We start from the raw sequence: 15,409 nt of genomic DNA, 5'->3' as shown, positions 1-15,409 counted from the left end.
TGTCTAGTAAAACTTATTACTTCTCCCCACAACCTTTGTTCCCTTGCAGATAGTGGATTTAAAGTTTCAGAAGGAGAATTTTATCCCAAGTGAAACATTCCAATTTGAGGAAGAAAATTCTACAGAAACATGGTTTGTCTGAGAAATGAAACCACAATTATTGTGAGCTCCAAATGCATCCTGTTAATTTTAGCTGAAGGGAACAGAGTAGACTCTCAAAATCAAGCCAAGCAAGTCAATCATCTGATTTATTACTGTCTTGTTTCTTTGTAACAGTTCTTAAGCAGCCACTGTCTTAATCTAGTAATTTTAGACCAAAAAAAAAAAACATCCTTTAGCCAAAATCTTCTCCAATATTGAGGTTTTTTGCAGGATAATACCATGGTCACCTACTCTCCAAAGAGGGAAAATATATCAAGAGGGATATTAGGCTACAGTTGAAGAGCTTCAAAGTGACAGAAGTGTATAGGCCTGAGGCCTCTGAGGTTTGTGAAACTGAATCCCGAGTCATGGGAGCTTCCTATTAGTAAATATTAAATGGAGCCTCTATGGCGTACAAATGACTGGGATGGGTCAGCAATATCTGAGTCTGAGGGCTCAGCTGCTGAACCGTGACAGTGATCTCTACAAAGGACGGGTGTCCAGAACGCAAGAAGGTGATGCTCTGTCTTCCACTGCCCAAGGAGCGCACTAAGGCTGAAAGGCAGTGGTGCAGGATGAAAAGGTACAGCTGCCTCATGAGAACATGGCCCTAGGTCTAAGGTGCTGTTAAAAAGCAGGGCTCTGACCAGTGCAGTGGGGATAGATACATAAACAGGATTTGCAGGAACAGTTCTAACCAGTCTCCATTGCTGGTGAACTAGAAACTCTTTAAACAGGGTAAACGCTACCTATAACAACAGCAATATTTTAAAGCTTTTACCTTAAAGGATCTATAGCTACTGAAACCTCAGTCACAAACAGAAAAGCCAATGCAAGGAAAGAAATTATCAGAATGCTGAAAACCAGCAATGGATTAGTGAACATATTAATACTTAGACAGAAAGGCAGAAAGCTAATTTGATGACATGCAGAAAGTGGATTTTTGCTTGACAGTTTCTAAAAGTTTATCTACTAATTAATGAAAAAGTCCTATTTTACCTCCAAAATTAGGAGCTACCAAATGAAATTAGAAAAAAAAAAGTGTATTTGAAAAACCTGAATGATTTTCATCTTCCCACTCTGCTCCAAAAGAAGAAGTGCATGTTGACTCTCATTAGCCTTCAGATAAACTATCTTCAGCAGACGACACTCATCTTTGCTGTTCTGGGCCAAAGGCAAGGCTTTAACTTCCTGCCCACTTTCAAACTCCCAAATTTTCACTGTTCCTACACACAGATGAGAAAGATATACAAAAGGGAATGAACTTTCAGCAATAACCTGTGCTTCAAAGTCAGAAACTTGAACTGAATCAAACAGCAAAAGGAGAAGAAAAGAAAATCCAACTGAAGGTTCAGAGCTAGGTCACTGGTCTTTCAAAAGCTGTAACAGTGTGTGTGTTTCTTAGGAAAGCACCCTTAGGGACACAGAACTTACCAGAAAACATCCTCATCACTAGCCCCACCATTTTTCCATCTTTTTTCCATGTCTGTTTTATGCTGCAGCCCAGGATAAAAGAAGCCTATCGTACTTCTGTTTCTGGACTAAAGTCATCAGAGAGCAAGCAGAGTGTGGCCTGTCGGGCAGAAGACTTCAGGTTCTGAGCTACAGCAAGGAGCAGAGGGACCTGGTTGCTGGACTTGTCCCACAGAGCTAGTGGGGAGAAGGAGCTACAGCATCATCTTAAGTGAAGCAGTTATTACATATGACTTCACTTTTGTAAGAATTGGTAGCATTCACTTTCTGTCATGCTCTTAAGATCCATAAAGGGTGTAGTCTCTGCTCCCAAGTATAAACAAGAAACATTAGCCAGTATGCTGTGTGGAAATGGCCATCTCGTCTTTATGTGAGGCAGCTTTCATATATTTAATATATTTTAATACTTCAGGTGTGTACTCTTGAACATTTGAATGTGAGAAGAATTATTCAATCATGTTAACAGATTACAAAATTATTAAAGTTTGCTGCAGAATTCAGTGTAGCACTTGTGTATTGGAGAGGTCTTGTTACATTATCTAAAACTGATGCACCCTAAATAACACATGTGAAAACGTCAGGAAACAGGTAGAGATATATATTCTAGTGTTCAGTGCCTGCAGACACTATAAAATTGAGCTTAGATACTATAAAATTGAAAAACTACTGTTCTCCATCTGCAGCCATTTAGTTACAGATCTAGGTCCTAAGTACTATGAGGAAACATCTTTTCAGACCAAGAGCTTTGAAGATAGTCTTCCAGAGAGCAATATGCTAGCAAAGTACCAGAGCCCAAGCAGCCAAAAATCACCTTTCTATGAATCACCTATCAAATAAAACCCAACCAAGACACCCCCCCCCCCCCTTTTTCCCAGACCGACAGTTGTGCGTTCCTTTCTGTGCATGCTTCCTCCCACCTTGGAAGAAAGCCAAAATTCATTCTTCTGTCACTGAGACAGTCAAGACAGAGTTCTGTCTGCTCGTGTAATATGGCATTTTATATAAATGTAATAAAAATGTGGTAATTATTTAATTGCTTTACCATCACATGCCCCAGTAGCAAGATAAAAACCATTTATTTCAATGGCTGCACAGGTCACTTCAGTATTCAGCCCATGCGCATCTTCAATCTGATATATTTGATATCCTGTTTCTAGGTCCCAGACCTGAAAAAATAAGATGGTAATTATTTGTACTACATCCTCTAAAACTCATCACACAATGTGTTCTAGTGTAATTGGAGAAAGACGAATACTTCCAAGAGCAAATTTTCACATCCCGTGAAATAGGTTCTCTGTTACGATAGCACACTACCGTGTTCTTTTACTGAAATACTAGCGTAATTTCCCTGAAAATGTCCCTCTCCCCAGAGAAGCCATTCTGGCAAGGGGAGGCTCTATTTAGTATGCTATGAGAAAGACCCCTGTTAAGTCAGAGAGACTGTTGTTAAATATGAGTTTTTACAGTGCAAAAGCAAAGAAATCTAACTAGAAACAATGGTTTGAGCTATAATTTCCATGCTGAATATCAAAATGAGGCTTTTCGTAAACATTTGGTCCAAAAATGTAGGAACAACTATATCTGATCATTATCTAATCCTTTTGGGAATTTAAGCAATGCATTATAATGAAGTACCAGTACAAAGTTTGGTTGCTGGAGTGGGATAGCTCAGATTCAGCTGGATTTATGAAGTAGCCACTCATGTCATGTGCACCGTCTGGATCTGATTTTCTGCAGCACCAAGTGCCCAAAGCTGTCTTGTAATAATTGTAATAATTACAATTGTAATATAATTGTAATGGTGGTGTAGCCATCGTGGTCTAAAGGAAGGCAGGGTTTACAGTGAGAATCAACACCTTTACCAAGTGTGTAAAATGAACAAACCTTTACACAAACAAGCCTTTCTCCGCAGGAATGGCATGCATCGCCAGCTGGCCCAATAAGAGGTGCTACCTCTCCCTACAAATCTTGCCATCTAACCCCATCAACAGTCGATGAAAACTGCAGGTCCTCAGTACCTCTGATGACCATTGTCACACTGTTAATTACACCAGTAATGATTCATTTTATTAATCTGTGGGTTTTCTGACACTTGCATGGCAAATATTTTTTAGTGGTTCAAATGCAAATGGTAAAGTTAATAGGCAAGTTTAATCTTTTCATTAATGTTTCAACACAAACAGAGCTGTGATAAAAAGTGATAAAAGTGATCTCCATCACTTTATTTTTCTTGTTAACTGGTTATTATATTCAACACTTCTCCCTCACTGTATGACTTGTAAGGCTCAGAACAACATGTTCTAGGAAATAATTTGAATGAGAAAAGGATCTACAGAAGGTCAGCAAATTGGCTCCAGAACTGCTAGCCAAATAGAAGCAGATCAGACAAAAGAATAAGCAGCAAAACAGAAGGACAGAAAGTCAGCTTTTATAGTTTAGGCACACTGTATGTGCCAATGAAACTTTTCAATTTTAGTGAAGGCATCTTTTCATCTGAGAGCAGCATCTTTTACACAGTCCTGTTTTTACAAAGCTACTTTTTTCACGTTTTATACCAATCCATAGAATGTCTAAAGTACACATTTATATTCTACTAAGCTGACTGGGACTCAAGCACTTCCTAAACTTTAAAGAGAAGCTTATGAGATATGCCTTCTGAATTGAAGAATAATGTGTAATTGTGCTTGCATGAATTTTTGATCGGATACACAGTTTGGCATCATGGCAGTTAAAATTTTCCTTAGTAGCTACTAAATAGCCAATGGATTTTCACTACTATTGCTATACTTGCAAGAATCCATTGCAGGAACAGGTGAAGTGTACCTATTCAGTCAAAGGAAATAAAATTACAGCTAAATCCAGTCCCTCTGAAGCCTTGCTCAATCTGCCTGGTGCTTGCAGTGCAGTTATGTCAGTGCAGGTCAGGGAAGTACTTATCTGAGAAAAGTAATGCTGCTGAACCCAAATAGTTTATTCATCATGGCTACTACTTCCCTGGACAATTTGAGCACAAAAATAGCCACAAAAGCAACACTTTGAGTAATAAACACTAATCACTTATCTAATTGCTCAGTAACTTATTTGTAATTAAAAAAGCTGAGACTTTTCTTTTTCAGTTTAAATGGTGACAACTTACACTCACCTTCAGTATTGACTCAGAGCAGATAGTGAGAATCTGGTGAAAAGCCCTGTTGTAAACCAGAACGTTGATGCTTTTCTCATGTGTCTGTGGCACCTGTCTCGTATCCTGTATCATATGAGTTAGGGGATAAATATCAATGACAGCTGAACCTGCACAGGGTGAGAGGAGTGAGAATATATACATTTTGTGTATAGTACCAGTTACTTTCCCTGGATATAAAAAGATTTTATGTAAACCATAGGGTTCATTTGAGTTCTTCTGAAGAGGATAAGGAATATTGTCTGTTTCTTGAGAATATCTATTCTCTAAACTGGAAAACTTTCACACATGCTCCCCACAAAGCACCAGTTAAACAATGGCTAAGTATTCACCTGCCTTAAACAACCACCTGCCCATCTTTTATGGGTTTGATACCCTGACCCCAAATCATTAGGAGCCATAAATCTCCCAGTCCCAGAGTAGGTTGTCATGGAGTGGAATGAACCCAAATAAATAAAACTCTAATTGGCAGCTATATCACTAAAATAAATTCTGGTATCTGCTTTCTTAGAGATAAAGCAATTCTATCTGCAGGCAATGATGATGTCTTTCCAGTACCTCCCTTTATACAGCACCGCAGGTCTGAATGGTGTTTTCCAGACACTTTCCAGTGCTCTTGGATCAGAAGGGTTGCAAAGACAGAGAGGCAGATGGGGACAACAAGACAAAAGAAAGGACAAAGTTTCTACGATGCAGGCTCACAAGCCAGACTACACATGCAGCCTCCTATTGCAGTTCCAGTATTACTGTGGTTCTACCAGCAGAGGAGCAGCGGTCAGCAGTGAGTATGCAGCAAAGGATGAAATTGCCTAATACATGACATAAGTCCAGGTATAGAGGCCAGCAGCTTGGAAAAAGGCACAGAAAAAAAGCTATGGCAATATTCAAATGAAGCATGAAGGTGAGCTGTGATTTATGGATGTTAGTGAACTAATAACTGAAAATCTCCTCTGTAAAGCCAGGTACATAACAATGAGAATTAATTTGCCCACATATAGCCTCAGTCTCTTGTCCTCTGCAGGGGCAAGGAGACATTCACTTAGCCTTTTAATGGAATCATTAACAGAGTCCAGGACCAGATTTTTACAGATATTTAGGCACTGCTCTAATCATTGTTTATAAGGGCAAAGTTACCTCATTTTGTCAAGGATTTATCCATGTAAAATTCGTACATTACTAAGCCTTGAAAATCTCACTAACTTAAATTTCAACTGAAGATCACATCTGTATCCTTTAGTGATTAGAAATCTTTAAAAACTAAACTGATTAATATTCTGGGCATTTTTAAAATAAGACCTAGAAGCTGAAGTTTCTTAAGCTTTGCAGTGCTTACTAAATGCCTAAATACAGGTAACAATTTGTGGACTCTAGTCCAATGTATATATTTAGGCTTCTAAAACAAGTTTATTGGCACAAAGATTCAGGAGGAACTACCAAGTCACTGAAAACAAAATATTTCACATTCATCTTCTCAGATTTGACAGGCTTTGCAAGATTTGTGCCTTGTTCTGAATCCAAGAACAGAAAAAGCTGTCTCCAAAGATGATGACCTTATTTGCCTGGTATGTCTCAGGCCTCTATAGCCCCAGAACAGGTTCAAAGCTGGTTTTTTTTTCCAGTGACTATGTCTCTGGGGCAGACAAACCCTGCTGGTTTCCAGAGTCTCTGCCTTAGATACAGAAGGCTAACATCCTTAGTGACACCTGCGAAGCTCTGGTCCCTCAGAGGTTCCAGGCTCCCTGCTACAGAGTCAGGAAACAGAGTCCAGAAACCTCGGGATGAGCTCCCACAGTATTTTATTCCTGATCAGTTGGACAGTGCATCTGTTGACACCACAGATTGTGGGGCTCTCTGTCGCTACCGAGTTAAATAAGGAGTTTGAATACACTTGTGAGGGCTCCACAGAGACTATACTTTGCTGCTTTGATCTCCAAATGGGAGGAGGGTGCTAGAGGAATAGTTAGGGGAAGATCAGCAGCTTAGTAGCTTTCAAGGAATGACAAGGCTACAGAACAATATCTGTAGTTTAATTTTTCTAAGGAAGGCTCACCTTGCCTTTAGAGAAGCCTTTCTCATTGCCTCTGGTTCCTACTGTTAATTCCCAAGCTGCATATTTTCATGCCTATTTCTATATTGAAATTAGCACCATATATAACAAGATCCACTTTAAAATTATCTTCATGTGCAAATACCCTTACCTCCCACTATTCTGTACATCTCATATACCTTATTCCTGTACTCAACTTCAGTTGCATGTAATCATAAAGGAAATCGCATTCTAGGAGAAGGGGCATGCTCTCACACATCAGCTGCAGTAACATACCAGTGATAAGCGTGCCACGATCATTGTCAAATACCATGGCAAAGGTCTCCATCTCTCCAGGACTCCTTTGATTATCATGGAAGACCTGCAGCAGCGAAAGGGTCTGTATATCCCACACTCTAAAAATCTAAAGGGAGAGAGAGGGGAGAAAAATCTAGTACTGTATCGTGATTGGATTTTCAACTACTTTTTGTTTCTATGACAGTAATATTACAGCCTCCAATGAAAATCACATTGTTAAGCATGGTACATCCCAAAATAAGCAAGACAAATATCAAAGGTATCCTTATCCCCATTTTACTAAGGATAAAAGGCACAGAAAGGCTGAGTTTTGTGATCTTGACCTGACAAGTCCACAGCGGAACCAGATCTCCTGGTAATTGGTTCTACTTTATTGTGTCATACTTTTCAGTCATGTACAGATAAATGCCAATAGTTTAAAAGCTTGTATTTGAACTGGACTGTCAAAGTACAAAGTACAAAGACAGTACAAAGATAAATTTCAGAGGGTTCCGGATAAAGGAATTCCTGAAATCTTTGACTGACAGCAGATGTTGGAGCAAATCAGGATCAGGACACACCCGCAGAAGGATCATTTTTATGCATATATAGCTCTTGTGCTCTCCATAAGCAAATGCTACCGATCACAGTCGGGGTACTATCCTGTAAGGAGCACTAGGTATATTAGATATATTTGTTCTTACTTTCAGTTTCAATGGAAAACACAGAACTTGCTTTAAACTCTAGAATTACTCATCAGTAATTACATGTTAGCAGCACTTATTCATCCTGCCTGATCAAAAGCTGTGTTGAACTTACTGCTATCCCATGCAAACTGCTTTTAATCCTGCAAGAAATCATGATTTAATTGCTCAGATCCCATGGCTTTTAGTGTGGTGTATTTCCCTGCAAGATAATCTTACTATGCTCTCAAAAGTTATTCTGTCATCACATCTGCCTGCAATTCTTATTCAGCTGCCAAAACCGTGGTGAGTTTTATATAGGGATTTGTGCAAGTTATTTGTATTCATTCAATTGTGTTATTAAAAGGTGGGGCTGCATTTTTAATTGGGATTTTAACACAAAGACACATGTTGGTACAATGCTCCCATCAATACTGGGAGTGTTGTGGGTGTTGACAAAAGTCATTGAATCTTTGGATGAAATGCTCCATATAATGTAAGTCCATAAAACACATAGGACAAACCCATGAAATATTCAACTGGATTTGATAACTGAGCTGCGTCTCAGACAGAAATTTCACATGAGTAATTCTGCTTCCTGTGCTACAGTTCCTGGATGTCTTCCTCTCTCACCTGTTCCTTATTCTTAACTTTGTCACTCACTTGAGATCTCAGTGGCTTTTCTTAGGTGATCTTGATGCAGTTAGTCAAATTCTAACTTCATAGTCTTGGCCAGGAAGCATGAAGCAGCCAGCCTGCCCCGACTGGGGCTGGGCTGCTGTTTCTCTAAAAGAGCAATAATTTGGGGAGATCTGATGAGGGGAAAAAAAAAATCCTAGGAAAAATTCTAGGAAAATCCACTGCCATTTCTTTGATTCATCCCAGGATCTCCTGTATGGCAACAAACAGTATGGTAAAGGTAGGTCCAAGTCCAAAGATGTCTGCAGCAGACAGCTTGGGTGCAGATTCTTGCATTATATTCCTGAAAACCTACTTAATTCACCCACAGGTAAAAGCATCTGTGTTGGTACATTAACTTGCCCAATGGGGAGAGACCATCCAGTAAGCCTCTTGAAACCGGCCTGAGCATCTGTCCATAACAGATGGGCGTTGTAACACAAAAAGAAGCAAGCAGAATTGGGACAGCAAGACTGGAAGTTCATTTTGAAATCACTGGGTTTTTTTTCTGACTGATTTATTTGACAGCACAATGACTGGCACCTTAGAAAACCTTAAAAGAGATTAGCCAGAACAAAGAATGTGGAGCTCTGTTTGGCACTTTCATATAACTTCATAAAAGTTTTAATGACATAAGCTATTTACTAAGGCCATTAACAAGTTGCGCCCCAGGAAATGACTTGCAGCCAGTCTTATCAGAAGTGCTAGAAACTACTACCTATCTGATGCGTAACTCAAATTCAGCACAGTCAGGGTGTTACTGACCTAGAAATGGTGATGACTGGTAGAAGAAAGATGGATTAAATTATCATTAAAGATATTTGATTTGCAAAATAATTGCTTTTAGCTCATCTTGCCTAACACGAAGCTAGCAATCTGACAGGAAGTACTCTGAGGAAAAAACAAGAACAATCTGTCAATCTCATAAAGAAAACAGCTACAATCAAATTCACTGCTGAAAACTCAGAAAATTCAGTTCTGTAATGTCACTCACCTTTTAATACAAAGATCTTTGAAAACCTAAAACAGCCCTGAGAAATACTTTCTCTGCAAATTTGGGATTAGATAATTTTATGTCTGCAGAGTACCACTTGTATCTGTCCATTTGATCACATAAAAGCTTAAACTTTTATTTCTTTTATATAACTATATATATAACTCAGGAAAAATTTTCATTTTACACCAATAAACAGAGAAAGTAAGTGGTTTCCCAAATGACACACAGCAAATCATAGTCTGAAACATAACCTAGAAGTTTTGACTATTTCAGCTTTCCTCACCATCGCCTATTCCCTTCTTCATTTTGAAATCTATTTATTTTTCTGTTGAACAGAGTATGTGCCCATTATAATTCATAGGCAGTATGTCGTGTCCTTACAAATGCTTTTGATAATGAGGAAGACTTCACTTGTGCATATGTTCATGTTATGAAAAGTTGATTTCAATTGCCAGGAATGATTTCTTCCAAAGACACACACGATACAATTGAGAATGAATGTTTGTTACTCTGGATGTTATAAAATGTTGAAGTATCTCTCTTTTTTTCACTTAAAAGAGAATCTCAGCACAGAAAAAAAAAGTTGCCAAAAAACCCCAAACCAAGTAGGAGACTGTTCACTGTATGCAGAAAAAAATAAGGGAGACAATAATGGATGGAAATTATTCAGGGAGATACACAGATTTTGAGATTATTGGAATTTCCATCAGTAACCTGATTTTAAAGGAAGTTACAGTGGATCCAGCAAAATTCTGAAAAGGAAAGGAAGAAAAGAAACAGATGATACATCAATCAGTGTTTAAACAGATCACCTTTGGCACCAGAGAGAAGTTCATACATGAGTGTTTCACAATTTTAAGTAGAAGAAAATTTCTCCTGAATATTTTGTTTATTTTCAGGAAAACTCAAAAGGAAAAGGCTCTAAAAGAACTTCTTACTGAGATTAAATTTTCTCTGAGACAGTACTGAGTCAGAAGAACCACGTCCATCATATTCCTCTGATAGACTTCTGATTACATTTCAGGAGTTTACTCAGACATGCAATTTCAAAAGCATACAAAAAGAGAAATAGGCAGTGAGAAGGCTTGAAGAAGGAAAACTGGTTGACGAGAAAAAATTATGAAACTGTTCATCTAGCTGACAGTAGACCAGCAAAAATAGAAAGAAGAATAGGTGATGAAAGTCGAGAAAGTTAGGGCAATGTTGCAGGTAGATCTCTGTCCTGGTTTCGGCTGGGACAGAATTAATTTTCTTCCTAGTAGCTGGTACAGTGCTGTGTTTTGGATTTAGGGTGAGAACAATGTTGATAACGCACCGATGTTTTAGTTGTTGCTAAGTAGTGCTCACACCAGTCAAGGACTTTTCAGCTTCCCATGCTCTACCGACTGAGAAGGCTGGAGGTGCACAAGGAGCTGGGAGGGGGCACAGCCAGGACAGCTGACCCAAACTGGCCACAGGGACATTCCATACCGTGTGACGTCACGCTCAGTACATAAACTGGGGGAAAGCTGGCCGGGGGGGCCGCTGCTCGGGGACTGGCTGGGCATCGGTCAGCGGGTGGTGAGCAACTGCACCATGCATCACTTGCTTTATATATCCCTTTATCATTATTATTACTATTGCTATTATTATTATTTTCCCTTCCTTTTCTGTCCTATTAAACTGTCTTTATCTCAACCCATGAATTTTACTTTTTTTGTTTTTTCCAATTCTCTCCCCCAACCCACTGTGGGGGGGGGAGTGAGTGAACTTCTGTGTGGTGTTTAGCTGCCTGCCGGGTTAAACCACAACAATCTCCAAGCTCAGTTCTGGCATGGTCACACTTAGAGCACATAAAAACAGCTGTAAGAGCTGAAGATTAATCAGAAGTAGGTATCTATGGAGACACTGTAGTCAGGTGAAGAGAATAAGTCACTGAACAGAGATATAATGACCTTTCCATAAACATCAACCAGATGTGTGACAAAGTTAGTGAAATTATACAAAACAAAACTGAAGACAGACAATTCTAATAATCTCATGGACTATTTAAGTTAAATTGGTCAACAACTGAAACATAAATTTGACATTTTATCAAAGCAATAAGAAGAGAAGGTGATTTTACAGCACAAGTGAATATAAGTAAGAGCCTCTCGCACTATTTCTTGCTGCTTGTTCATCTATTAATGCCAGTACCACATTAAGAAAATGCAGTCACTTAAAGTGACAGCAAAAACCTGGACACGTCACAGCATTCATAAATCTCTTCCCTTCCTTCTGGCCTTCTTCCTTTCCCAGCCTGTGGGCAGGGATGGGGAGATTACATAAACCACTGTTCCACGTGAGTAACTCCCACACGAGGCATCACCAGCGTGGCCGCGAGATATCGCGTCACTGCTGTTCGTCTGCATCAGCACACATGACTGTGCATGAATTCATGCATGAAGAGTGGCAGCAAAAGGCATGCTTATTTAGAAATTAGGAGGTGACTAGGGGGAGTTGCCTTAGGAATGTTTTGTTAATAGTAACTTTACTGTTCTACTTATTTATTGAAGAACTTCCCACAGCAGCCTGACAAATGCCAGGAATCCCTGAAGCCCTCTGAAAACATATTTATGGCAAAATGCTTCTAGACTATGTCTTCTGAAGTCACAGAATACAGACTATATACAAGCAAACAAAACATATTAGGGAGGAGAAGGAGTGCGGAGAGAAGGAGCTTCAAGTGCTTTTGGAAACAACTTCTTTCCTTCTTCCTGCTGTTTCCACCTTACAGGAAAAGCTGAGCTATGCTTACAGCAACATTCTATCTACAACACTGGCTTACATTAATGAACAACTTGTTGGTTCAGTTTGGGTGCTAGCAGAATTGGCCTTGACCCACAGATACACCTTTTTCAAGAGTTAGCAGAACAGAGATTCTTGCCTGTGTTCCCACTTTGTGGCCAGCCTCCTTCACACAATCGGTAACAGGCACGGAGGAGCATTCGAGGAATGCACGCTGCCTCTCTTTCCTATCTCAGCTGCAACAGCTTCAGCAAACTACTCTGTTATCCTCTCCAGGACCGCAGTCTGGATCAGTTCCCTCTGTTCTGGGGTGCTCTTCTTGTGTCTTTCATTTTTCAACCCAATGGTAAAACTACATAGTTACAGATGGAATTTCCACAGACACTAAGCAAAATTGGGAACCAAATCCCTCCAGAATTCAGTGGGAGTTCTTGCCAAAGCCTTCTGAGATCCCTTAAAAAATTTAAATGTGTATATTTGCATACATAAACACTTTTCTCTCAAGCACCACCTTCCTTCAAGCCCTAAAACTTAGAACATAGAAAAAACCATCTATCTTTTCCATCTGGTCTAAAGCCTATGTTTTATGAGCATGTAAAAACAGCAACATCCCTCTCTTCTATTTTTCTTAACACACACAGAGACAGACAAAGAGCGAGATTCATCTTACCAACTAAAATGGGAAGAGCAGAGGGAGACAGAACAAAGATGGGAAATAGGGCAAGACAAAATTGGTAAATAAATATTTTACATGCTCTCAGTACAATAAAGTTCAGGCTCGGGAACAGTTATCTCCTGCTGGGTTGTTATGAGGACGCCACTGTGGAAACATGCTTTGACTTTGGAAGAAGTGAATCCTCTTCTGCCCCTTTCTGTCTGTAATTAACTGAGGTAGAAAAGGACTAAAGAAGTCCAGGATTTGCTGATACCCACCACCACCAAAAGATAATCCCTTCAAATTACTGCTAGTTTAGAATAAGAAAGTGACCTTAAAACACTGCTCTAAAGAAAATATCTCAACAACTCTCAAGAGGAAACAGTAACTTCCCTTTAGTGCTTCCAAACTCTCATATCCTGCTGATACTTTTTGTAAGTTAAGGAAAATGTATTTTTTGAAAAAGACAGACAACTTTCCTCAGTTTTACAGAATGGTGATGCTGCAAGTCTTTAAAACAACTTATGAAAAAACACTTGTGTGGGAAAACCCAAAATCCAACCACTCTTGGGGCAGAAAGAGGTTGCCCTAGCCACAGTGTTCACTGTAGGCATAGACAGGAAGAGTAAGCAACAATTAAAGCTGATTTTCTGTTGAAGTGTTTAGTTTATCTGCCCCTGTTTGCTACACTGTTCAACTGTTTCAGGGGGTCATTGAAGGCTCCATGGTCTAAGTGAAAAAAATTACAAATTCATACAGAACATCTGAGCCCTCAAAGACAAAAGTCACCAGGCATGAAACAGAGGTCAAACTGCAGTTCTGCTTGCCGTGTTATTTACTAGAGTAAGTTATCTGCAGAGGGTGCTGTTGTGTGTCTTGTGATCCCTGAAGGTGATCCTGCAAAGTTCTACAACTCCCTGTAGTTATTAGAAGACATAGGAACAAAGTGATGTCAATGGGATTACTTGTGAGGCTAAGGCAAGGAGGATTTAGCTCTAAGCATATTAATGCAACGTGCTGCAGCAGATGGTACTATAACTAGTGCCTTATTGAGACAGCAATTTGGCAAAGTTCAAAATTATGGACATTTCAAATCACTTCCTCAGATAGTACCATTAACCTGGTAATATATAAAGTTACTTTCCTTTTCCCAAACATGGAGCAATGCCGGAAAGGAATCAAATTGGGTTATATGCAATAGTGAGTCTAATTGTATAGTAATGATCCTGCAGGATATTTACTGGATGCTGTGCAATGATTGAGACTGTGTAAAGGCTCTGTATGTCTGTCTCTGTACTTTCTGCTGGGTGTGCTGACAATAGATCTACCTGACCCCTAATGCAAAGATAAACTAACCCTCTACGCTTCTGGAGAACAGTTTCAGTGGACGTTTAGACGGTGTGTGGGTCAGAAACAGGAAGCTAGAGGTGTAGGACAGAGGTGACATGAACACCTGGATCAGAAGAGCTCAAAAAACAGGCAGGTTCCTCCTGTCAATCTTCAGCCAATCTTAGAATGATGCTCTCATCTTAGACATAGTGTTTGAAGTAATTTTCAGGTATGCAACACTTCATTTACATTTTGAAGATCTCCTTTTTCTTCATTCCCCCATAGAAAAATAAGCAATCAGAAAACAACAGGTCTGGAAATTTATTTTTAATACAGCTTAAACACTAGATCTCGGTTTTCTGGTAGAAGAACTATAGAAATCAGCACAGGCTGAATATCTAATGGATCATTTCCTTCATGTATGCTGAGAATACATGAGGACAATCCATTCATGAAGGAAATTTGTGCATTCTCAGATACACTGAGAAACAAAACATCATTTTGCAACGATACAACCGTAGCTAGGACAGATATTTTCCTCAAACAGTCCAGCTGCATGCTGTTTGTAAGCATGCATGTATATTATACACCATATAAGTCTAAGAACTAGAGAAGGAAAATGTAGGTATGAGCCAAAAAAGTACATTTAAAATTAGTTCTAATTCCTTTTACTTTTTCATAGAATCACAGAATCACAGACGGTTGAGGTTGGAAGGGACCTCTGAAGGTCATCTTGTCTAACCCCGCTGTTGAAGAGGGGCCACCTGGAGAGGTTGCTCAGGACCATATCCAGATAGATTTGGAATATCTCCAAGGATGGAGACTCCACAACCTCTCTGGGCAACCTGTGCCAGTGTTTGCTCTCCTCACAGTAAAAGAAATGTTTCCTGATGTTCAGACAGAACCTCCTGTGTTTCGGTTTTCATTGCCTCTGGTCCTCTCATTGGGCACCACTGAAAAGAGCCTGGCACCATCTTCTTTACACCCTCCCTTCTGATATTTATATACATTAATGAGATCTCCCTTGAGTCTTCTCTTCTCTAGGCTAATTTTGTAGGGGTTTTTTGCAGACTACCTAAGAGACAAAGTAATTTGAATAATGGAAAATGGGACAGGAAATAACAGAAAATTGGCTAAGTTACATGAAAAGTCCGAAGACGAATATTCAATGTTCTTGAAGGAT

At 39.4% G+C, this 15,409-nt stretch overlaps 1 protein-coding gene across 1 annotated transcript in view; it reads right to left on the bottom strand.

Moving 5' to 3' along the window:
* Nucleotides 1-15,409, bottom strand: part of WDR64 (WD repeat domain 64) — a 96,962-nt gene that overhangs the window by 20,290 nt on the left and 61,263 nt on the right. The window contains exons 14-17 of the mRNA XM_076334198.1: nucleotides 7,119-7,245; nucleotides 4,757-4,905; nucleotides 2,657-2,780; nucleotides 1,198-1,367 (exon numbers count right to left, since the gene is read on the bottom strand). Of these exons, the coding sequence (XP_076190313.1) occupies nucleotides 1,198-1,367; nucleotides 2,657-2,780; nucleotides 4,757-4,905; nucleotides 7,119-7,245 (570 nt within the window). The remainder of the gene's footprint in view (nucleotides 1-1,197; nucleotides 1,368-2,656; nucleotides 2,781-4,756; nucleotides 4,906-7,118; nucleotides 7,246-15,409) is intronic.

The sequence above is a fragment of the Aptenodytes patagonicus genome, chromosome 3, assembly GCF_965638725.1.
Source record: "Aptenodytes patagonicus chromosome 3, bAptPat1.pri.cur, whole genome shotgun sequence".
In the NCBI taxonomy this organism is placed as follows: Eukaryota; Metazoa; Chordata; class Aves; order Sphenisciformes; family Spheniscidae; genus Aptenodytes; species Aptenodytes patagonicus.
This window is presented reverse-complemented; position numbering and strand designations above follow the sequence as displayed.